This window comes from Peromyscus maniculatus, chromosome 8, assembly GCF_049852395.1.
Source record: "Peromyscus maniculatus bairdii isolate BWxNUB_F1_BW_parent chromosome 8, HU_Pman_BW_mat_3.1, whole genome shotgun sequence".
Lineage (NCBI taxonomy): Eukaryota > Metazoa > Chordata > Mammalia > Rodentia > Cricetidae > Peromyscus > Peromyscus maniculatus.
Genome location: NC_134859.1, coordinates 50311784 through 50336698, shown reverse-complemented (window position 1 = coordinate 50336698; position 24915 = coordinate 50311784). Strand labels below are relative to the sequence as shown.

The window sequence follows — 24915 nt, the reverse complement described above, 5'->3', positions numbered from 1 at the left end:
AAGCTTAATTTTTATTGGCTGGACATTGTGGTTTTCTTTCTAATTCATTGAACAGAAATTTATTTCTTGAATGGGTTACCCATGATGTGAGTATGTGATACATGATAGAGTCGAGGCAACAATATACTAGGATAAAAGTTTTTTTAGTAGACACACTATTATCATCCTCTTAGCTTAAGTACTAAACCAAAAGTATGTATGAGTTTCTGCCCATAGCAAACCTACAATTATATAGGTATGAAGTTGTGGTTTCTATTTTTTGCTATCCTAATTTTTAATACACTCATGGTAATTTTTAGCTTTCCTTTACATTTTAAACATACTTGCTTAATATTTAGCAATTAAAAATTTATATTATACATTCTAAGGCTGATCTATTTAGAATTTATTATTGTGTTCACTGTATTCTCTTTGCTGAGTGTGTGTAGTGCTGCAAAGAACTTTGAGGATAGGTTAGCAGTCCTGTGGGGCTGTGAGTGGCTCTGCCCTCTCCTCCTGCTGCAGCTCTGCGGGCTATGCTGGACATGGCTGACTCTAATAATTAGAGAGGTTGAGCCCCAGAACCTCGGGGAGATTGATCGTGTGGGAGGGGCATATGCAGACACACTTTTGCACTCACTTTTTCATGCTGCTTCTCACTGGTTCTGCTTTCTCCTGACTTTTGCCAACTCCCCCTTTGTCTTTGCCATTTCTCTTTATTTTCTGCCTTTTGAGATTCAGTATCATCATGTTCACTTCTCCATGAGGTACACATTGATACTAAAAACTGTACAGTGAGTGAGATTCCTGTACAGAAAAGAATAACAGGAGGTACCTGCCCTTGGCAGGCTCACAGTGTAGTGGACAGAGTTGACTCCCCACTGATTATCAATATCTAACTACTAATGCTACATGCAGACTGCTGAGAAACTGAAGCCAGGGTGAGAATGGTTACAGAAGATGATGTGTACAGGGCACCTTTATTTCTGCTCATTTCAGGAGAGAACGAGCCTAAGAACACTGTGTCTCTTGTTCACTCCTTCCATCCTTCCTTTTTTTTCTCCCTTGAGATGGGAGTCTGACTTTGTTGCTGAGATTGGCCTTGAACTTGGTGCTCAAGTGTTCTTCTGCCTCAACCTTCTGAGCAATTGGAACTGTAGGTACATTCCACTATGCCATTGCATCTACTGCTTTCTTAATGAGATCTAGAGGCTTGGGGATCCTGCTGTGGGCCTAACCTACTTCAGAGTTAGGTGGAGCTAGCTGTCTGTGTTGACTGACTCTGGAGGACTCAGGACAAGAGTGCACATATCAGGGAGAGGAGGGGGAGCTGGAGAGTTAGTAGGGATGCCCAGCCTTTAGCCAACAGCATTTGTTTTTGTACAAATCAATGATTATATTTTAGGATAAGGATAAGCTTATATGTTAACACTTTTCCTATGATTTTATAAATTAAAAATTTAAAGTACAATTTGTAATGTTTGCAGCAGTTTTCTAGTTTGTTTTAGATGCAAATGTTAAGTTTGTTAAAGTAATCACCATTTCTTTAAAATTAAGAATTTGAAATCATCATTTGAGTAGTTATTCTCCAGTTAGCTCATACTTTGCCAGAAATGCCAAAGGATATTTCAGAATTGGGGAAACTAATCTAATTCATTAACACTAAATATACATCATATAGTAGTTATAGGAGAGAATGTAGCAAAGGACAGAAAATTAGACATTTTCCAGGTGCCCTTGAAGCAGCAATACCCAATTCTCCATCACAATCAAGGCTGTTCTAAGATGATCATGACTAATGGAAGCTCTGAGAGATTAATGTTCCATTGTTTGACATGCACATTTCTGTTCTTTATGTTTCTATATCACTATTTGAATCAATTCTTGTGATTGCCTCTTTTAAGTTAGTGAAAGGTTATTGGAAATGTGTATTTGTATATTCACATGCACAGATAGTATAAGATTCCAATTTTAATTTGGGGTCCAGATTTTGGTAGAAATTGAATATTCACTTTGTACCTCATGTTTTCTTTTTTAAAATAAATTACAGTCTGTGCATGTCTGAGTTTTGATTTTATAAATATTTAAGATAATATATTTTAGATAATAAAAACAAGTTATTATTTATGATAACTATATTTTTTTAAATACTGTGGGATCATTGTTTTTTTTTTTTTCTGAACGTAAAATTACTTGAGGAAGAAATACCTTTTCATTTGTGAGAGTTCTAGATGTACAGTTTCTACATTCCCAACACCAAACTTCATTTAGAGCCTGTTGGTTAACCATATTCATAGAGTACCTTTGTTCATGTAAATATATGTATATAACTTATGACCAAGTTTGAATGAATCTTTTGTCTTTAGTAGATGAACTTCACAGTATGATTTGCTTGCTTTATAAAAATCAATCTCTAGGAGTGAAGGTAAAGGTTTACTTGGAAACATATTTTTGAAGTTTTTTTTAAAAAACAAAACAAAAACCAAATATCAAGTTTGCCCGAGGTCTGCCAACCACCTGACTTTGGGGTGGCTAGGGGACAAGAACAATGCCATCACAGATCCCTGGACATAAGGTTTTCCTCAGAAAAATATCTGAAATGCTATGCTAATCAAATTGAGAGTTTTTAGGAGGCTGTCCAATAATTTAGTTTTTATTTCTGTCTATTTATCAGCCTATAGCAGAAGACTTCTCGGTCTCTAAAGAAAATTTGGTTTCTGTAGCTTTGCCTTTTACAGTTTTGGTGGCTTTAAAAACTTCTCATGTCTTCATTTTAAGAGTGTTTTGCTTGGGAATGTTTGCATAGCAATAGAATATTACCCCCACTTTCTCTCTTTGTGTCTCTACCTATAACCTAGGCTGATTTAGAATTCAGTTTGTAGCTCAGACTGGTCTTGGGGTTTTGCAACCCTGCTTTTAGCCTCTTGAAGCTGGGATTACAAACCTGTTTTTTAACTCTTAGTTTACAACCAAATTGTTATGTAGAAAGTATGATGTGCTCCAGAGGTAAGCGTTGTTCTGTAGTATTAAGGGCATTAGACTACAGTGGTAGCCATTTTTGGTGATGCTGCACATGGATATAATGGGGAAAAGTTTATGTGTGGAAGAGAGGCTTTCTTGTGGCCGATACTTCTTACTTTTTTTTTTTTTTTTGGTTTTTCGAGACAGGTTTCTCTGTGTAGCTTTGAGCCTTTCCTGGAACTCACTCTGTAGTCCAGGCTGGCCTCAAACTCACAGAGATCTGCCTGCCTCTGCCTCCCGAGTGCTGGGATTAAAGGCGTGTGCCACTGCCGCCCGGCTTCTTCTTACTCTTTTTTAAAAATTAGTTTTTGAGCCAGGATGTAGCTCACTATGTAGCCTAGGCTAGCTTGAACTCATTTAGGTTATGATCCTCCTGCCTCAGCTTCTGAGTGCTAGGATTACAAGTATGTACCTTGTACCCTTAATTGTGAAACCTTTCTTTTACAGTAATTATTCTTATTGTGTTAAATTGGTGGTCATAAAATGGCAATAATAAAACTGGAGGAAGGTTGTTTCCTGAATCTTTTCATAAGTTTGTGTTAGATATTCACAGTTTGCTGAGTTGATAAGAGTGTTTGTAAAAGGTGGTGTTTTGGCTTTATTGATGGGATTGTAGAGAACCAGGGAAATGAAGTAGAGGAGAGAGGACCAATTCTTCATGTTTTAAATAAACTAAAGGCTTAAAAACTCATTTCTTTAAAAAAATATTTGTTTGTTTTTATTTTATGTATATGTATATATACCTACTTGTCTGTCTGTCTGAATCATATACATACAGGATCTTCTAAGCCAGAAGAGGGCATTGGAGCCCCTGAAAATGGAGTTACAGGTGACTGTGAGCTGCCTGATATGGGTAGGTGCTGGGAACTGAAGCTTAGTTCTATACAAGAGCAGTAAGGCTTCTTCACTGCTGAATCATCTCCCCAGCCCTGGCTGATTACATTTCTAAATCTGTATTTTTTTGTAGTAAAAGTCTTGCAACTAATGACTAAAATTTTGTCATTTAGAAATTACTGACCTCAGCTGAGCTTCTTTTTAGGAAACAAAATGAATACATTTACTGCTTTTGGGTATTAGTATAGTTTATTTAGATTGATATAGATGATGAAGTTAGTTGACAAAAGAAATTTTTGTAGAGCTGGCCCATAAGCTATGAGGCTAATACACAGTATATTCATCACTTTCTCTGAGGACCATGATAAAATACCAGCATACAATCCTCCTTGGAACAAAAACACTTCTGTGCTAAAGCTCCAGAAATGTATCTGTGATGTATGGGCCGAGTCAGGTCCATTTGTTCTCTCTTAACAAGAGATGTTGCCTAATTGTCTTCCACCTTGGAAGTTGGTAGAACACAACTTCTCCCTGAAAATTACTTTAGTTACTAGAAGGAAGATTTCTAATGGTCGTTACATTAACGACCATTTAAGGAAAGCATTTAAGTGGGATTCTCTCACATTATAGAGTTTTCCTTCATGTGCCAGTTGCTGTTACTGACCATGGAGAAGTGTTTGACAGAACTTGTGTGGCTGAGTGGATGAGAACAGAAGTGATGGGGAAAGGTTCCAGGGACCAGTCTTGGCTGCATTGCTGTTCAAAGCTTTTCAGGTTTGCCTACAAATTCAGGGTGGTGGTTTTCACATAAGGTGTGGTAAATTCTAGAATCCCCACTACTTGGTTTTTCTGTGTGTTTTCTAAATCCAGACAAAAATGTCCAAGGAGGTAGGCTGTACCACCAGAAATTTGTGGCTGTTGTCTTGGTATTGATCTTATCACGTGGGAATGCCAAGCAAACATTAACCTGAAGTAAGGACTAAGTGAAGACAAGCATATCTCCCCTTTAGAGTGGCTTTTATAACAGTACTTTCTGCATGATTGAGGCCCACCTACACCTGTGTCTGAGTGCTGGAGACTTTGAAGCTGAAATAAATCTAGAGCTCCCTTTGAAGAACCCTATATTCTTAGAGTGGACATGTATATACAGGATATGTGGTAGGAATAATAGGTGGTGGTGGTGGTGGTGGTGATGATGATGATGATGATGATGATTTGAGACAGGGTCTCATCACGCTGGCCTATTTATTAATCAAAGTTTCTGTGCCCTAATTTTTTAGAAAAATACCTTTTAGTTGCTAAATCTAATTAAAAGTCACATTAAGTGAAAAGACATTTTTCATGAACAATACTGGCCTTCTAAATCAAGAGATTAGTTTTTTAATTTTCTTATTTTATTTTTTCCCCAGAACTCAGCAGGTGCCATTCACAATTCAGCAATAATACTGTTCCACTTCTTTCTTAACACTCTGATTAGCACACTGACTCTGAAAGTGTAAAGTGTGCCCCCCACAATGTTCTAAAAGTGATTTGATCTTTTGCTTTTCCTTCTTGGGTCCTGAGGGTGTATGTGACAGAAAAGAAACATGTCAGTCAGTCAGGATCTGTTTATGTACTACATGCATAAGAAGCAGTAGGGTGCAGTATGTTCTCTTAGAGTGCCATTTCTTCTTGCTATTCTTAATGGAATCTAACCTTTTCAAAGACATCAGTTCATATCATAGACTATATTTATGGGCAACAAATAGTGCTTAATTGTGTCTACTAAGAAATGAAAGATGTGGTGGTCTGAAAAAGAATGGCCCCCATAGGCTCATATGTTCTAATGCTGAGTCACCAGAGAGTAGCACTCTTTTAGAAGGATTAAGAGGTGTGGCCTTGCTGGAGTAGATGTGGTTTTGTTGGAGAAGTGTGTCAATGTGGGTAGGCTTTGAGGTTTCAAAAGCCAATGCCAGACCCAGTCTTTCTGTCTTTCTACCTTCCCCTCCTCCTCTGATTTCGGATCAGGATGTAGCTCTCAGCTGCTGCTCCAGCACTATGCATGCTGCCATGTTCCCTGCCATGATGATAATGGACTAAACCCTGAAACAGCATGCATACCTTCTTTTTAAGAGTTTGCTTGCTTTTTTGTATAAGAGTTGCCTTGGCTGTGGTGTCTTTTCACAGCAGTAGAACAGTGACTGAGATAGGATGCCTTTAATAAGGGTCAAAAGAAGCTGTTTGTATTGTGGAAAGAGGTAGAACAGTGCTGAGATAACTGTACATACATAATACTAATTTTGCATGGATGAGCTCACTCCTTTCCCACCTTTCTTGTTTGCCTTGGTAATAACACAGTTAGATTTAAGTTAATATTGGACTGTACTGTCTTTCTTTGAGCAAATGGGTGTATTCACTGTGAATTGTCTGCATCTTAAAGCTTGCTTTATCCTACTCTGTTTGCTAATGAGGTTCTTACAGAATTGGCAAGTCCAGAAGAGTTAATTACTTAATGGCTGATGGGAATCCTGATGGTAGTTGGGCAGATAAGGAAAGAGTGGATCACATTCACGTTTGACAAGAATCTGACTTGCTTATATGGTTAATAATAATATCTTAAGCAAACTTCTTAAGGAGGAGAAATCATAACTGGAGGTTTTAGTGGCGTCTCAGCTAATGTGCTACTGTGAATATTTTACCTGTCTGCTGCATATAGGTCTTGGCCTGTTACTTGGACTTAATGGAGCTGCAGGCCAATGTGCTTCAGCCACAAGCATTCTTGTTTTTCTTCATTGCATTGAACAACTCTTTTTATCCCATCATGGCATGCACAGTTTTATAATATTGACTGACAAAATACTGATAGAATAGTAAAAAATGTGGTGAAGGTACTCAGTGTTTTCTGTGAGGAGTTTTGTGGGGTAGAACTCAGTGGTACAGCCCTCCCTTTCCATTAAGTAGAGTCTGGGCCTGATCCCCAGTGCCACAAAACATAGGAAAGATAAAGACCTCTTTCCTCCCCTGTACTTAGGCTAGAGATGTTCTGACTAACAGCTGCTATCTTTTAGGTGTCTATTTGGTATCATATAGGTTGATGATATAGCTGTGGGGTTTCAACTCTAGACTCCAGTAAAGTCTGTTTGCCGAACCATTCATACTTGGAGTTAGGGCTGGTAGTTACTGTTGGGTGACGTGTCTCCATTACATTAATGATGACAGTGTCACTGGATCTAACTAAGGCACTACTGAGACTCACCAGGGATCATTTGTGAAACATGAGAAATGATAGAAGCACAAATGTTCAGATTGTTCTAGCAGATCAGTGAAAATGTGTATATTTGTATTTTTAAGGACTTTAAAAACCCAACTTGTTCTTTAGGCCTCAGTATGACTGAGTTTAGAGAACTGACTGTTTTCTTTTAGAAAGATCTGTTTGGCCATATGGATAATAGAATCTTCTGGATCTGGATCTGTTGTGTGTGTGGTGGCTGGAGGTCAACTTCAGGTGTTATTCCTCAGGTTCCATATACTTTGTTTTTTAAGACAGTGTCTCGCCTGGGGGTGGTGGGGCACGCCTTTAATCCCAGCTCTCAGGAGGTAGAGGTAGGTGGATCTCTGTGAGTTTGAGGCCAGTCTCAAAAACCAAAAAAAAAAAACAAAAAAAAAACAAAAAAAAAAAAACCCCACAAAGATAGTTTCCTATTGGTCTGGATCTTACTAAGTAGGCTAGGCTGGTTGGCCAGCAAGCCCTAGGCATCGTCCTCTCTCTGCCTCCCCAGTGCATTGATGATTTCTAATGTTAATGGTTTCATTTTTTTATGGTGTGTGTGTGTGTGTACACATGCATCCATATACTAGTGGTCTCATTGTGAGCATGTGGAGGTTAGAGGAGTTTCTCCTTCTACCATTTGGCTCCTGGGAATTAAACTCATGTTCTTGGACTTGATAGCAAATGCCTGTACTTTCTCTTGTTGTTGTTTTTAATGGTGTTTTTTCTTGACAATAATGTAATATTCCAGTTATGGATGTGCCACAGTTTTTATGCATAATGTAGCATAAATATCACTGCTTTGAACATCTTCTTTGCATACTTTTTAATATCCTTAGCATAATTTTGTAGAAATGGAGTTATTAGTTAAAGATATTTTGAAATGTTTGCTACATGCTGCCTTTTGGAACTTGGACCAGTTTACAGTCGTAGTGACAATGTGCTGCAGGTTAGTGTGGTTGACATGATAACAAGTGCTTAGACAGGTAAGAAGAAAATGAATTTTTGCCCTCCTGGCAGATGACATGGTTATGGTGGGAAAGGTACTCATTTCTCAGATAGTTGCAGATTGAGCAAGTTTGAAGAGGATGCCTACTGCTGCATTCTTTTGCTAATATTAACACTAGGGTCCATTTATTTTTGGTGGGATTAAATGTTTTAATTTGTTTTATTTTTCTTATTGTTATGACCAGAGAGAAACAAAAGTAAGGGGAAGAAAAATTCATTTTGGTTCATGGTTTCAGATGTTTAGTTTGTGATGGCTTGGCCCCTTGTGTTTGGGCAGACAAGTCATCGTGATAGTGGGAGCACGTGGCAGGGAAAGTTCCCCACCTTTTTTCATACAGGAAGCAGAGAGAAGGAATTCAGCATGTGCTCATTTAGAAAGTCTCTTAGGTAGACAGCATATCTGGATCCCGGATTCCTGTGGGCTGACATACTTCACTTAAAACTCAGAGATGTTCAAAGATTTTTGGCTTGGAAGGTAATAACAACCCTTAGCCACATACATCCCTAAAGGCGGTGAAGACTTTGGCTATAACTGTAATAAATATTAACCATGATCTTCTCACTTTTTGAATCAGTGGTGTTGGAGATATGTGGATTTGCTGACATATTTTATAATTTGTAAATGGTCTTTAGTCTTACAAGATTGAATTTATGTTGTCCATAAACATACCTTTCTAAAAGTCCAGTTCTGGCCATATGGATAATAGAATCTTCTTTCTTATGGTGCAGTGAGAAAAAATAAGCCTGTTAGGTTGAGTTGGAGGACAGTGAGATACCAGCAAGTAAAATAATAAAATTGAAATCCAGTAAATGCTTGTTAACACTCCTTTGTTTTAGGTATTTATTATGTATAGCACATTTGCAGATTTCAGAGGTAAATCAGGATAGTTAAACACTGAGAAGGTTAACAGTTGAATCACAGGAACAAACTTGAGGATCAGAGGGAGGCAGGGTGGACCAGCGTGAGCATAGAGTCTCTCTGGGAACAAACTTGAAGATGAGGGTGTATGTGTGCATTTGTGCCGATGCACACTCTTGTGTGTACATTTGTAGAGGCAAATGTACATTGCAGTTGATGTTGGATATGCTGCTCGTATACATTTTACCTCAGTTTTGAGACAGGATTTCTCACTGAACCTTGGAATTAACTGTTTGGCTAACCCAGTGAGCCCAGGAATCCTGGGGTTATAGGATGGCACCTCTGCACTTGGCTTTTTGTGTGAGTACTGGGGACCTGAACTCCGGTCCTTATGCTTGTATAGCAAGTACTTTTCCCATGGAGCCAGTTTTGATGATTTTGAAACCAAACATAATGTTGGTTCTTAATGAGTCATGAGGAAGAGTGTTTTCCTCATCTGTAAAAGGTGAGTGAAGCTGTTTTCATGCCTGGATTATCATGACTGTAGATACAGAACATGAGTAGAAGACTGGCAGCTCCTTCATCAGGGTCTTTGAAGGAGGGCCAAACTGTGAAATAGGTGAAGCTGATTGTGAACGTGGTGTTAAAGGTTTGTGTTGCTTGCGTGGTTAATTCAGGGAGAATATTTCGAGTTCTTTATATGCCCAACTTTACTTAGCTCTAAGCAAAAGGATGGAGAACTCTAAATATTGTATTCTTTGAGAATTTCATATGTGCATATAATATATTTACTGTATTTTAATCATACTCACCTCCTCCCTCCCTAATTCCTCTTGGAGCCCCAATTTTCAGATTCATGGTTCTTAGTAACCTTGATGGCCCTATAGTTGACAGTGCCTTTCTTATGGGAACTTTGAGGAGAGCAATGTGTAGGTGAAGTGAGCTCATTTTGACTAGTGTGGGATGTTCTCTTCTCAGACAGATTGGACAGCAGAACTCCAAGAGTAGTGCCAAGAGGGTGCTCCCCTCAGTCCTTAGGGTCTTGGGCTGCCAAACTACCCAGGCCAGCTGGTGGGCCAGGCATGATTTTAATTTTTCTAGTATTAACAAATGTCCTCACTTTCCACAAGCTATGAGGAGAACCAAAGTTAGGCAGTGTTTCCAACAGGGGTCCAGAGCAGTTCTTGGGAAATATATATACTGATCTATGCTTACAGCAAAAGCATCGAGTGCAATGTATACTCACATTTCTACTCCAGTTACTTGAGCAGCTGAAGTGGAGTTACCTGGGGCTGTGTGTGTCATATATGTTCCCAGATCAGTAAGCATTGGGATCATTTTCCTTTTCTGGCATTGATCTTCTCATAAGAAACCCCTGAGGCATCTCTAGCCTTCTGTTAGTTTTTCTTTTCTTTTCTTTTCTTTTCTTTTCTTTTCTTTTCTTTTCTTTTCTTTTCTTTTCTTTTCTTTTCTTTTCTTTTCTTTTCTTCCCCTTTCTTTTCGTCTGTTTCTTTCCCTTTCCTTTTCTTCCCTTCCCTTCCCCTCTTTCTTTCCCTCTTTCTTTCTTTCTTTCTTTCTTTCTTTCTTTCTTTCTTTCTTTCTTTCTTTCTTTCTTTCTTTCTTGTTTAATTTAAAAAATTCATAGTAGTGTTATGTGTGTTTGTATTTTTAGTGATTACAAATAACCAAGGTTCTAGCTCAGTGTCAGAGTTGGTCCTTAGTGTACAGGAAGCCTCAGGTTCCATTTTCAACACCAACCCATCAGCAGGAAATACCTGAATACATGGCAGCAGTGGGGACTCTTGAGGAAAGGAGGAATCAGCACTGATGGGTGGGGGAAGAGGATGCTTTGAAGGAAAAGCTGATTACCTGTGAATGTTTGGAAGGAGCATCTCGGGTCTGCAAGGCCACCCTCTTCCTCCCCTGCCTTAATCTCCTCAGCCTGAGTCCTTTTCCTCCTCAAGACTAGTTTCAAGTTCATCATCAGCTAATGGTTGGCAGGGTTGGGTGTCTGCATGAGAGGTGGCAGGACAACTGGTCTTACTTAGTCTCCTTGTAGTTGAGACCTTTGCATCTGGAGAGACTGAAAACTTACAGTTCTTTCATATATTTGTTAGTGAATGGTTGGAAAAGATACTTATTTGCAGATTGAGTGTAGACCATGTTTAAATCTAACTAACATAAATCACATTGTATTAAACTATGTACGTTTTTGAAGTAAATTGCCTTTAAAGCCCCTCTCCTTCAATTTGATTTTTGTTAAGCTACAGTGCTAAAAAAAGAATTCCTCTTTTCTGTGTGCTTTAACTATCTTTATCATCAAGAAAGCTCAAGTGAACTTTCATTGTAGCAGCTTGCTTCAGCATTCCCTGCAGTTCGCCTGTTTCTGGCCCCTCACCCACAAATTGAGAAAGTTGTTTAGTGTTTTGCTTTCATAACAGTTCTTTGTTCTGTCTTTTGTCAGTTTTTATTCATCTAGAGAGATCATTCATGATGTGTGTGTTAGTTGTTTTTAAGCACAGCATGTGACAAATGATGTTCAGCTTTTAACTTGGTGACTTTGTTGGGTTTCAGCTCATTAAGATACATGCTTATTTGTCTTTAATTTTCAATGCTATCTTTGCTATATAACCCAACATTCACAGGTTCCAGGGAATAGGACTTAGTATCTTTAGGGATCACCATTCAGCCTGCTACACTCTGGTCCTAAATTGGTCATATATAGCTTATGTGTAAAATACATTTATATTACTTCACCATCCCCAGAGTTTAATCACATTACAACATAACACAATCATCAGGATCATTTCAGTCAGTTAGTGGTGAGACTCAGTGTATTGTCCGTCCTGGCTCAATAATTTCTATTTGTGGACCTGGAAACTGGAAGACAAATGCCCTGACTCCATGCTTCAGTGGTGAGAGGGTGGCTTGAGCACTGTTCCCATTCACTGAAGACAAAGTAGAAGAAACTGTTTAGACTCCAACACAGCGAGTGCCATCAGGGCAAATCCCTTGCCTTTGAGAATCACAAGGACAGCTCTTCAAGAAGAAAGGAGCGTTTCATAAAAGAATATTTTCATATTGCTGAATTTTAAAAGCAATTTTCTTTTGGTGATGGTTTGACCTAGTCACCCTGACCAGTGTGTTCTCTAGCCAAGCTTGTGCTTAAGATGGGGCCACTTTAACAAATAAAATATCTTGAATGTTTCTGGTATTAGAACTTCACACAGTTCTTCTTGTTTATATTAATGTTCTTTGTCAAATCTGTTTTATTTTGCTTGAGAGAGAGATAGAGGCTCACAGTGTAGCCCAGGCAGCCTGGAACTTGATTGTGTTCACCAGCTTGACCTCATACCTGAGGTAATTCCTTTTCCTCAGCTTCCTGTGTGATGGCACAAGCCACCATACCCAACAAGTTTGTTTCGAAATGTTAAAGATCATCTTGTAGTGCCACATGTGGTGGTGACACCTGTAATCCCAGCACACAAAGGCAGAAGCGGGAGAGGATCATTCATTGTCAGTTTCAGGCTAGCCTGGTCTATATTAACAGGCTCCAGTTTGGTTGAGGTTACTCTGTCACTGTTTCCCTCCCTACCCCACACGTCCAGGAAAGCATTTTAGCTGATTTGATTTAATTGAAAATGTATTTTTCCATGCAATGTTTTCTGATTATGGTTTTCCCTCCTCTGACTTCTAGTTTCTCCACATCTTCCCTTCCATCCAGATCCACGCCCTTTGTGTCTCTCCTTAGAAAACTAACAAGCATCTAAGGAATAATAATACAATTCGTGCAATACAATGATGATTTTAAAAACATTGGGCTATGACAAAACAGTCAAGAAAAAGAATCAAAGAAAAAGCACAAGAACCACATATAGATGCAGAGGCACACATGCTCATACACTCTTAAAAACCTCAAACTAGAAATTATAATATATACACAAAGGACTTGTAAGAGAAAAAAACAGAAATAAAAACAAAAAATAAAACCCTCCCTGACTTACCATTATGAGACAATCTCCAAAGATACTGTCAGGGACAAGGACAGAATCTCTAGTTAGTGGAAAAATACAGGCCCCCATAAGACAGGGAACTAGAACATCTTACAGTCAGGTTGCCTAGCAAAAGGACATTGAGTCAGAGCCCTTGACCTTTCACCCTGTAAACATCCTACATAAACATCCTGTTAGCTTGCCCCACCCTATGCAGATAACAGCTTCTTGCTCCCCCACCCTGCAGGACCTATATAAACCCTCCTGGAGAAAAATAAAGTGGCACCTTGATCAGAATATTGTCTTGGTGTATTTCCTTTGTATCTCCTGTCCCTATCATTCCGTCCTTAGGGTCCTCCTTTGATGGAGACCTCCCTTTTTGGGCTCAGGTTCCAAGGTCTCTCACTCCCTGCATATTGTCTGGCTGTGGGTCTCTGTATCTGTTTTCATTTGCTGCAGGAGGAAGCTTATGTGATGATTGCTGAGCAAGGCAGAGATCTATGAGTATAGCAGAATGTCATTAGGAGTCATTTTATTGCTACATTCCTGTAGCAGAATAGTAGCATTTGGTTTTCTCCTGGGTTCCTGGCCACCCAAGCATCATTGGGTATGGGGTCCACGTCATGGAATTGGCCTTAACTCAAAGTAGATATTGGTTGGTTACTCCCAGCAGCTTTGTGCCACTATTGCACTAGCGTATCTTGCAGGTGAGTCACTCCTGTAGATTGAAGAAGGGTTTGTAGCGGGGTTGGTATTTACCTTTCTTCTTTGTTACCATGAATAGGGGTGAAGGCTCTAGGTAAGCACCAGCTAGACTTGTTTGAGTTCAGTGAGTTGTGTAGGTGTTGTCTTCAGCCATAGGGGCTTACTGTCAGTTTGTGTAGACTTGGCAATAGTCTGGGTTTTTTGGGCGTTCCCATGGGGATCCCTTTGGCCAAGAACTTGATTAGCTATAACCCATTCCCAGTACTGGATGTTTTATTTTGTTATGAGAGGTGCCCAGTTGGGGCTCTCTCTCCCCCATTATCTGGCCATTTCATTTAGATTGTCTTCATATATGTATCCATTATAGGAAGCTTCTGTTTCCATATGACCCCTCAAATTAGTTTTAGTCCCTCGCCATATTCCCTTCCTTGTCCCCTTTTTGTGTCCCCTTTCCTGTTTGATCCTCCCATTCCAGTCTACCCTCCAACTATTCTATTTACCTTCCTAGGGAAGTCCATCCCTACCCTCAGTCCCTTACTCTCTACCTAGCCTCTGTGGTTCTATGGGTTATAGCTTGCTTATCAATGACGTAACAGCTAACATCTGCATATAAGTGAATACATACCATTTTTGTCTTTCTAGATCTGAGTTACCTTATTTAGGATTTTTTTTTTTAAGTTCTATCCATTTACCTGTGAACTTGAGGATTTTATTTATTTATTTATTTATTTATTTATTTATTTATTTTTGATTTTTCGAGACAGGGTTTCTCTGTGTAGCTTTGCGCCTTTCCTGGGACTCACTTGGTAGCCAGGCTGGCCTCGAATTCACAGAGATTCGCCTGCCTCTGCCTCCCGAGTGCTGGGATTAAAGGCATGCGCCACTACCACCCGGCTATTTATTTTTTTAATGGCAACCCCCTAGTAATATATACTCCATTGTATAAATGTACCACATTTTCTTCATCCATTGACAGACATCTTGGTTGTTTCCAATTTCTGGCTATTATGAATAGAGCAGCAGTGAACATGGTTGAGCAAGTCTCTCTAGTAGGATGAAGCATCCTTTGGATATATGCCCAAGAGTGGTATGGCTGGAAATTGAGATAAATTGAGTCCCATCTTTCTGAAGAATCACCAAACTGATTTCTATAGTGGCTGTACACTCCCACCAGCAATGGGAATTCCCTACTCCATATCCTCACCAGCCATGTTTGTTGCCATTATCATTAATATAAGATGAAATCTCAAAGTAGTTTTGATTTGCATTTCCCTGATGAATAAGGATGTTGAACATTTTTTAAGTGCTTCTCAGTCATTTGAGTTTTGTTTGAGAATTCTGTTTAGAATGTACCCCATTTTAATGGTATTAATGTTTTCTTGGTGTCCAGTTTGTGTGTGTGTGTGTGTGTGTGTGTGTGTGTGTGTGTGTGTGTGTGTGTTTTCTTTATATATTTTGGATATTAGCCCTCTATCAGATGTGTAGCTGGTAAAAATTTTTACCCATCCTTTAGCCTGCTGCTTTGTCCAAATGGTTTTTCCTAGTTTTGGTTTTAATTTTAAGTTTTAAACTGTGGGTGGTTATTCATGTCTATAATCCTAGCACTCACACTCAGGAGGTGGAGACAGGAGAATTAACAGATCAAACTCATTACTCAGTTACATGGTGACTTTGAGGCCAGGTGGGCTTCATGAAACCCTATATCAAAACAATCAAAAATGTTTTGTTCCCCAACCCCTTAGTAATATATACTTTTAAAATGAAGTCTGATGTTCTTGTACACAGACCACCTCTTACACATAGTTTGAAAGACCCTAGTTGAGTCAGATGAAAGTGGTTTGAAAGCAAAGTTTGGTAACTGAAAGAGCAGGTCATGTGGAAAACTCCTGTACTATACTTATTTCTGAATCGCTGTGCCTAGTATCTTCCTGATCGTCAAAAGCCCATCCCTCACAGCTGCTCTTAGTACTGCCCAGGAGCTGTATGCTCTCAGTCTGACATCACTTGCTTCACTCTCCAATCTTGTATCTGTAGTTGGTGTGTTCTAGTAAACCTGTAGAATTGACTGAGGCAAGTGTTGATTGTAGAGACTGGCTGAGTAGTTAGACGTGTGTATGAAATGCTCTGGAGACAGAAGTACCGGAGAAAATATCCCTAAAATGAACACGAAACCAGAATGAGTGAAAGCCCTATTCTGCTACAGAATATGTGTAGAAACCCTAAAGAATTGATTCCATGTGGGTCATTGACCCAGAAGGAAATATAGGTAGCAAGAAAAGCATGTTGAAGCAGTACCATGGCCTGAGTGAAATTTTGAGATAAAGCATTTGTCGGTCTATGTTTAGGGAAACAGTTTGCAACAGAAAGCAACAAATTGTTATTTTGGAGTGATACATGGATACACATGTTTTTTTTTTTTTTCTTTTTGCCTCGAACTCACAGAGATCTGCCTGGCTCTGCCTCCCGAGTGCTGGGATTAAAGGCGTGCACCACCACCACCCGGCGGATACACATGTTTTAAAAATGCTATATATTACATATATGTTTAACATTTTAAAAACTTTTCTCTGAATTTTCTGGTTTTTTTTTTATAATGGACAGAGTTTACTTGTATATTAAAAAATGCTGATACTTCCCTGCACTTAAGCTCAAAGAAATTGCTTCAAGGAAGTAACTGTTGGGGTACCTGTGTTGTTAGCTTGAAGTAGACCCATGCTGTGACAGTTTTTGCTATCAGAGCTTCAGAATCTATCTGAATGCTATCTCTGCTTCAGGTCTGTCACTCAGCACTTACATTGTTCTGAAGGAAGGAAGGAAGGAAGGAAGGAAGGAAGGAGGGAGGGAGGGAGGGAGGGAGGGAGGGAGGGAGGGAGGAAGGAAGGAAGGAAGGAAGGAAGGAAGGAAGGAAGGAAGGAAGGAAGGAAGGAAGGGGATTTTGGTTAAACTGAAGGCATTTGGCTTCTAACACTGCAGTGTTTGAGCTCACGGTGGGTTAGACGATCCTACTGAGACTGGTACTTTTCCTGCCAAGTGTTAGACTTCTGGACTCTAAATAGGAAGCACCAAACATCATCTGATGACCTGCAGCAGAGAGTGGTTTGTGGGCATGGGCATGAGATAGCTTTTGTTGACTTTCTTTTCATTAGAAGATACTTGTTGCCTTTTCAAACATTGTTCTATAGTGACTGATTCATTAAAGCAAGTTTCTCTGCCTTTCACTGAATTTCTCATGCCTTCAAAGTAATAACCAGTTTTATAATACTTGGATGTTAAAAAAGTAATTGAATTTAATCATTGCATGTATTTGTGGTTACTATTTGAAACTTTTACTTTGTGTTTCTCATTTCTCAGGTAAACGCAAAGCACTGAAGTTGAATTTTGCCAATCCACCTGTCAAATCGACAGCACGGTTTACTCTCCATCCTAACACTACAGGAGTCCAGAACCCACACATGTGAGTACGCTCAGGGACTAAGGGCGGAGCTTTCCCACCGCTGCACTTGATGCAAAGCAAGGGGCTGCTGTTGCTGTTTCCTTACAGTAATTTGAAATGTCATTCTTTGAACGTAAATAGAAAGTTACTGATTCTGTAGTCTTAAGTTGAACAGTTTTCTTTTTTAAATGTTTACTTTGGAAAATACAGCCAGAGACACAGGCTCACTTATATCTTTCTTAATAAACTTTGGGCTTTCAGCTAAAGTGCAGGTTGTATTTAGGAGCGCAGCTGTCTTCTCACTGTGTCCATCCCCACTGTTCACTTAGTGGAAATAGATTCTTGTTTCTAGAAGATTCGTTTGGTATATCAGTTGGTTCAAGTTAGTGTACAGATGTTGGTGTTGCCTTTTATTAGTCAATATTTTAAAAAGATAGAAACGGTAGTGTATCTTACTGAAAATACTGGGAACATGCTAATAACTTCTGAAATAATAATTTACCAAACCTTCAGTCTAATTGATGTGGTGTATTAAATAGTAATCTCTTCCCCCCAACCTTCCTGAGCATGACAGCCAGATGCTATACATTTATCCATTTGTATTTTCATCTAGTCCTAGTGTTGAGATGCAGAGAGCAAGTGGTGACAGTTACGTTAAAAAGCTGCAACAGAATATCTGATGATTTAAAAATCATTTAGTAATGTCTGGGTTCAGGCTTTGTTGGACTTCAGATATATCTAGTCTTCTCAAAGAGGCACAGTTACTGGTGCTCTTCTGAAGTTAGGCACACCTTGTTTTTGCAAACAGTAGTAACAAGTGGGTGCAGTGTCCTTTAACAGGGGTGACTGAAACACTTTATTTTTGCCATAGTGATGTCTACAAGTGAGAACTGTGTGTATGTATTAAGGGTTTCGCCAGTAATCTTAGAATGAAGGTTAGCTGTCTGAGAAAGCTATCCACTCATGGGTAATCGTCTCTTAAGAGCTTAGCTAGAGTCTCACAATCATCTGTAACTCCAGTTCCCTGGAATTTGACACCTTCTTCTGGCCTCTGTGGGTACTGGGTGCATAAATAGACATGCAGGTGAACCCCCCCCCACTCAAACTCACTCACACCCCCTTCCCCCCAGTATATATTTAGACTAACCTGAAAATAAATGAGTATTGATATTTGGGGGCTTAAGCACTGGGATCTACAATTTAAATCCAGGGCCTTTTGTTGAGACCAAGGCCTCATTTCCCTTTGTTTGATATCTTGGAACAAAGATTCCATTTTAAAGTCTTATGTTAATCTCCAGTACTCTGAATTCTCTAATACACTTCCTCAGTAAAACTTCACTGAAAAGAGCACTCACTGTTGGGTACATTGTAGAAAATTTTAGCTTCTTTTTGAGACAGAGTCTATGTGGTTCAGACTGGCCTCTAACTCACCATAGTCCTCCTGCTTCAGCTTCCTCAGTGCTGAGATTATAGGCTTGGGTCAGCACACCTGGCCAACTTTTGCCTTTAACTTTTTCTGTAGATCTGAGCAGGTGGAAACCAAGTGCTGGCTTCTGCTCAGCACTGTCACTGTCTCTGGCTTGGCTGTAGTGCTCAGTTCTGAGTTGTAATACTGCAGTTCGTTATTTCATTTGGTGAATTGAGAGAGAGAGTGGGGATGAGTCTGGTGGGAGGGCAGAGCGAGTGAAGTTCTGTGGAAGTGCGTTCTTTACTTCTGTACAAAGTTGACAGCTAAAAGACAAAGAGCTTTTTAGCTGGAGGTGGGAGAGGGCTCTTTCTGCATTCCCCAAGTAGCCCCAGGACACCTGATCTCTGCCTAGTCTGTCTCTGTCCCCTTCTCTCCCTTTAATAGGCAGAGAATAGATTCTGTTGTGGAGGGAAGGTTTATGCATGAGGATGCTTGCTGCACTTGAGGATTCAAACTAGGCAGATAGGTGAGGTTTATCTCTATTACAGACTTCTACTGTCTTTCCTCCCTGTGCTTGTGCCTTAGGTCACTGCTGAAGCAGAAAGGGGTCATGTTTGCTTGGCATCATCTAAGGCTCTGTGACTTCTGTCCTATCGGTTCAAATAGGTTCTGGGATTGACCCTATTCTGCATCCTCACTGATGCTTCTTGTATTTGATATTCTGTAGTGAAAACCAACTTTCCTTCCTTCCTTCCTTCCTTCCTTCCTTCCTTCCTTCCTTCCTTCCTTCCTTCCTTCCTTCCTTCCTTCCTCCCTCCCTCCCTCCCTCCCTCCCTCCCTCCCTCCCTCCCTCCCTCCCTTCCTTCGTCTGCTCTCTTGATCCTCTGTCGTAGGCAGTTCTTCATTTCAGTTTTTTCTGCCTTGCTAATTCAGTTACTGCTTACTTTTATTTTGTTCTTCCTAGTATTTATTGTTACTATTTTTTCTTCCTTTGGGGGTGGGTAACAAGTTTTGTTTTTATTTTAGTAGGTATTAGAAAGTAACTTGACATTTCTGAGCTTGGAAACTGGTAGGTGAATGATAGTGTCAGTTCTATGGCTTATATACATAGAGTAGTTAACAGTATGTACAGGATTAAGAGACTCTTGTAATGGTTCAAATAAAAAAATGAATTGGTCAGAATCTACAGATAAAACTTGAGAGATCAGTTGGGTTAGATTGAGAAAATTCTCAGTTGATTAGACCCAAATCAAGAAAATACCTTACTTATTTTAGTCCATTTAGTTTAAAGAAACATAGTTAGATATATACATTATTCCTGAAAAATTATAATTAAAAAATAGGAAATTAGAATGATTTTCACTTCTATGTAAGGTTCTCCCCTCCATTTTTGTATGACCTGCTGTAAATTGTTTATTAGCAAAATGTAACACAGGAATAATTTTGGGTATTTTCCTTCATAGTCATCTAATAAAACAATAATGTGTTTTTATATTATCTAACACAGTTAAATAATACCAATTAGTTTTATTATCCTGAAGAAGCAAAGTGATATATAGCTAAAAATAATAACTTTCCACTTACAAAATAGTTATTTACAATTCAGGGGAATTAATATTTATTGAGTACTTTCTACTTTCTAGGTCCCCAGACATCTTTTTTTATAGTATAGAATGCTCAGAATCATCCTACTAGATGATTACTTTTCATTTAAAAACAACAACAAAAACAAAATTCAAAACCCCCAAGCAAATGGAGAATGAGATCAACAGGACTGTGCTCAGTACCACAGGCAGTACCACATCCAGTTGTTCTATTGGCTGTTTTCAGGGCCCCTGCCACTTCTTCCTCTTGTGTGTGCTGTATCCATAGTTTTCAGTTTTAAATTTATGTCTCTGAAATTCAATATGGATACTAACAGTATTTTTATTTATAACATCATCAGTTCTCTTTGGATAAAGTCTTAGCTATTTAGTTATAATTTCTTCCCTATAAGCTTTACTAAAATATATATAGAAGGGAATATGTAGTTTTAAGTGTTATACTGTCATTTTAGATGTAAAAATTAATAGAAATATACTTTAAAACATCATATTTATTAAGAAATAGATGCAAAACTATGATTTCTAAAATATATTTAAGATTAAACTTTTTGGTTTATAAATATAGTTTTACAAATACAGGATGTTCAGGCACTTAGATGACTGTATTACAATGGTGAGCTATATATACACACATAAATACAATACTGAGATAGAATACTAATAGTGATGTTTTCCTTTACATTATAGGTGTATAATTAAAGTCAAATGGGTTACATAACACAAAGGATATTGAAGATAATCTAATAGTTAATATTAAATTCTAGACAACTTCTACTATTACATAAGTGTATATCATCTTGTAGAAAATCTTTTCTGATAAAGTATCTTCATAGAAAGGGAAGGAACTACAAAGAAACAGACTATTAATGATAGAATAAGTGCTGTTATTTTACAGATTAGTAACTGAGTCTCCTTCCCCCCCCCCCCCCCCCCCCAGTACTGGTGACTGAGCTCTAAGGCCTTGCATCAACCAGCCAAATTCTCTATCAAGTTACATTCCTAGTCCTTTGAGAGTCAAGATACTAGCTTGTTCAAGTCATATGCCAGTGGCAGAACTGGGATTGATGCAGTCTGGGCAGTTTTAACTGTGTTTTTGTTCATTGTTTTTTATAAATAAATCTTACTGTTTTAGCTCTAATTAGGGACACTATCAAGTAATAAAACCATTTCTTTAGCCAACCACCTCTTCTAGTTTCCCCTATTATAAAGAGCATTATAAGAACAGGATGTTGTTTTTAACATTAGTGCATTTTCATAGCTCCATTAAGAACTTTATCTACAGGACAAGGTTCACTTCACATATCACTTTGATTTAATTGGAAAAAGCTTATATAAAAATAATAACTTTCAAAACTTACATCACAGTGGCTTCATATGTTGTGAAATGGTTTTCTATTATCTCGACATTTTCTTCAGATAGCCAGTTCTCCTGCCTTAGTTGTCTTAGAAAAGCTTCCAAAGTCTTCAATCTTGCTAGAGATTGTTGTTCTTGTAGCTGAAGAAGAGTGGCCTTTGAATGTAGGTTAGAAACTTTCCAAAGATGTTCCTTCTTTATGTCTTGTCTGCAGTCTGAATGTTCAATTTGTAAAACTTGTGCACTGTGGTCTGCATCCTTATTTAAGGAGTCTAAGTCAGTAACCTCCATTTCCATGGCTTACTTGGGGGCTGGTGTGACAGAGTAACTGCAGCTTTTGAAGTCTCTATGGGTATAAAAATGGCAATAACAGATTTGTTATTTGTGTTTAATTCTTAACTGTGCTGAAGAGGAATGAATTTTCCTGATCTGACACAGTTTCCACATAATTATTTATAAAGTTTGAATTAGCAAGATGATTGGTAATGATATCTTCTGAATTTGAAGTTGTCAAAGTGACAGTTTCAGAATTTAGATTCTTAGAAGATGCACAAAACCCAGGTACAGTTAAATCTTGATTTTTGATGTTTCCAAAGTATCTTGTTTAAGAGTTAATATGTTACTTTGTATGCTCTGCTATTAAACATTATTTTTCTTTGCTTTATTTGATGCAAATGATCCTTTGGACTCAGGTTTCAACATACTTCTTTCTCATGTTCCAGTTTTTTCCTCTGGGTATTTTTTTTTTTTTTTTTTAAGAAATATCTTTTTCCTGACAGTCTTCAGGCAAAGAAAAATACTTGTTGGAATTGTAGTTTGCTTTAAATAAAGGATACCCCATTTGACATCAACAGAGTCAGGAGTTAAATGAACACTGCATGGGAACTGATATTTACTGGGAATCCAAGAGTCTCATTTCACATTCTCTAGCCACTTTTCAAGTTTTTCTTTATCATGTAGAGTTAACAAAACACTCAGCTTCCATTCTTTACTGTTACCATGGTTTTTGCAATATGTGGCTGAGCAGTAGGCATCACACACACTTGATGACCTGGCTGCCAGGGGTGTGGGCAGCTGCTGTTTCTTCTCTAGTGCTACCTCCTTTCCTAGTTTTTTTTACATTGTGAGCATGATTCTCACAAACGTCTGTTCACTAATGTTCGAAGAGCAAAAGGAAGATACTGCATGTCTATTTAGAAGTTGGTATTAGTGGGGGCTTTGAAATTAAACCTTTTGATTGAAGGAATGATGTGTTCCCATTGAAAGCTGATCTCTGAATACTTTTCTTATTGCAATGATAGAGAATTTAAGAGAATTTTAGGAATGATCTTAAATTGAGTATATAGCCCAGGCTGGATTGAAACTCTTACCTCAGCTACCTAAGTGTTTGGATTCTGGGTGTATACCATGAAGCCTGGCCCTACATGTTTCTTAAGTCAAATCCCCCCCCCCCTCGAAATGGGCATCAGTTAAACTCAATCTGAGAAATTATGCAAGTTCTAAAGAGTCAGAAAAAGAACACTAAAGATACTGTGTAGTCGAAAGTTTCTCTGGTCCTGCCTGGCCACCATGGTCCCGTAGCCGCTTATAAAATAATCACTCAGAGGCTTAATATTAATTATAACTTCTCAGCCATTAGCTCAGGCTTATTACTGACTAGCTCTAACACTTAAATTAACCGTAATTCTTATCTGTGTTTAGCCATGTAGCTTGGTACCTTTTATCAGTTCTGTCTTGTCATCTTGCTTCCTCTGTGTCTGGCTGGCAGCTCCTGAGTCTCCCCTTCCTCTTCCCAGCATTCTCCTATTCTGCTTGCCCTGCCAATCGGTGTTTTATTAAACCAGTATACAAGAGCATTATCCCACAGCAATATTGTGTGATTTTTGTTTTTCGAGGCAGGATTTCTTTGTGTAACAGTTCTGTCTGTCCTGGACCTCACTTTGTTGACCAGTTTATCCTCAAAGTCATTGGGATTCGCTTGCCTCTGCCTCCCAAGTGCTGTGATAAAAGGCAAGTGCTACCACCACCTGGTGCCTAAGGATATTGTTACAAAGTATCTCACTACCTAGGCAAGGCACAAAGTCTCTTTAGAAAATTAATGAGTAACATTGAAGAGCTAGGAAAGAGTGAATTCAAGTGTTAAATTAGAAGAAAGGAGATAATAAAAATAGCAGAACTTTAGGTGACATGAAATAGATGAATAATAGAGAATACTCAATCATTTCAAAAGTTGTTCCTAAAAGGAAATAAATAAATAAATAAATAAAAAAGAGACGAAAAAGAACTCCAAGCTACCACTGTAAAATTGAAAGAGGGGTTATCACTACAGAAATACAGTAATTTAATCACAAGAAATTTAGCAAGCTGAGTTAGTTTGTGACATAAAAAACCAAAGCTGACTCAAAAAATCCCTCATCTTGTAAAAAGTTGAATTTATTTGTACTTTAGACATTCTCAGAAAGGAAATGTGGGGCCTTGGTGGTTTTCCTGTACCTGAGAGCAAATAAAAAAAGGAATAGGTGTGGGGTCCAGCACAGTGTGTCTGTTAGTGACACTACCTAATGTGTGTGAGACCCTGGTGGAAAGAAACAGCAGCCAACAAAGCAAAACAAAACAAAACAAAAAACCAAAAAAACCAATATTACGTTTACAGAACTTTTTAGACAACAGAGTAAGGAACATTTCTTAGCTCATACTTTGGAGTCAGCATAACACTGATAGAAACCAGACAAGCACATTATAAAGCAAAGGAGACCATGGAACTCTAGCATTAATAAACACAGTTAAATCCTCATAAACACAAAATTGTATTCATCTTGATTGGGTATTTGAAAATGATCCTTATAATTCACTGTATTAATAAGCCAAGGGAGAAAAATATGGGCATTTCAACAGGTACAGAAAAATATTTGACATTACTTATCAAAAACATTTTGTTAAACTAGGGGTGTAGTTCCTCCCTCAGTGGTGGCATCTGAGGAAGTGGACTCACTATGGAACACATAGTGATAAAAGACTTAGTGCTGTCTATGGTCTCTGAACAGAAAGACTTAAAGATTGGATTGCGAACTATTCTTTTTTCAGACAGATGATGTGATTGCATATGTAGAAAACCTTAATCTACCAAAATTACTAAAATTATGAAGTGACTTGAGCAAGGGGTCAGGGTAATGAAATCAATTCTTTCTATAACCATCTGTTAGTATACATAAACACTGGAAAGTAAAATGTTCGAATGATTATAGAGGCCTTAAAAGTACAAACTCTTTATAGATATACTTGAAGAAAACACATTAAGAATTTCTAACACATTAGTTACTGAGAGAAAGTGAAAGACTTGAATACATGGTCAGGATGTCTTGTTCTGGTCTAGTCATGTATGTAGCTCAGTGATAGAGTGCTTGCCTAGCACGTGCCAAGTCCCCTTATCACCACAGCCATACACAGTCACGCACACATACATGCACACAC

At 38.5% G+C, this 24915-nt stretch overlaps 2 protein-coding genes across 5 annotated transcripts in view; one reads left to right on the top strand and one right to left on the bottom strand.

Annotated features, from left to right (window-relative positions):
* Positions 1 to 24915, top strand: part of Map2k4 (mitogen-activated protein kinase kinase 4) — a 95282-nt gene that overhangs the window by 13105 nt on the left and 57262 nt on the right. For 3 of the 4 annotated variants that reach the window (XM_076542619.1, XM_076542618.1, XM_015992383.3), the window contains one exon: positions 16997 to 17099. In XM_076542619.1, the coding sequence (XP_076398734.1) occupies positions 16997 to 17099 (103 nt within the window). Of the gene's footprint in view, positions 1 to 3778; positions 3854 to 16996; positions 17100 to 24915 lie in introns of all 4 variants that reach the window. The other variant, XM_076542617.1, reaches the window with a different exon arrangement.
* LOC102923364 (THAP domain-containing protein 5) lies at positions 21445 to 23015 on the bottom strand. Its single transcript, XM_076577790.1, is given in 8 exon segments — positions 21445 to 21770; positions 21773 to 21841; positions 21844 to 22026; positions 22029 to 22142; positions 22145 to 22199; positions 22202 to 22243; positions 22246 to 22550; positions 22976 to 23015. Coding segments are annotated over 8 exon segments (1134 nt in total).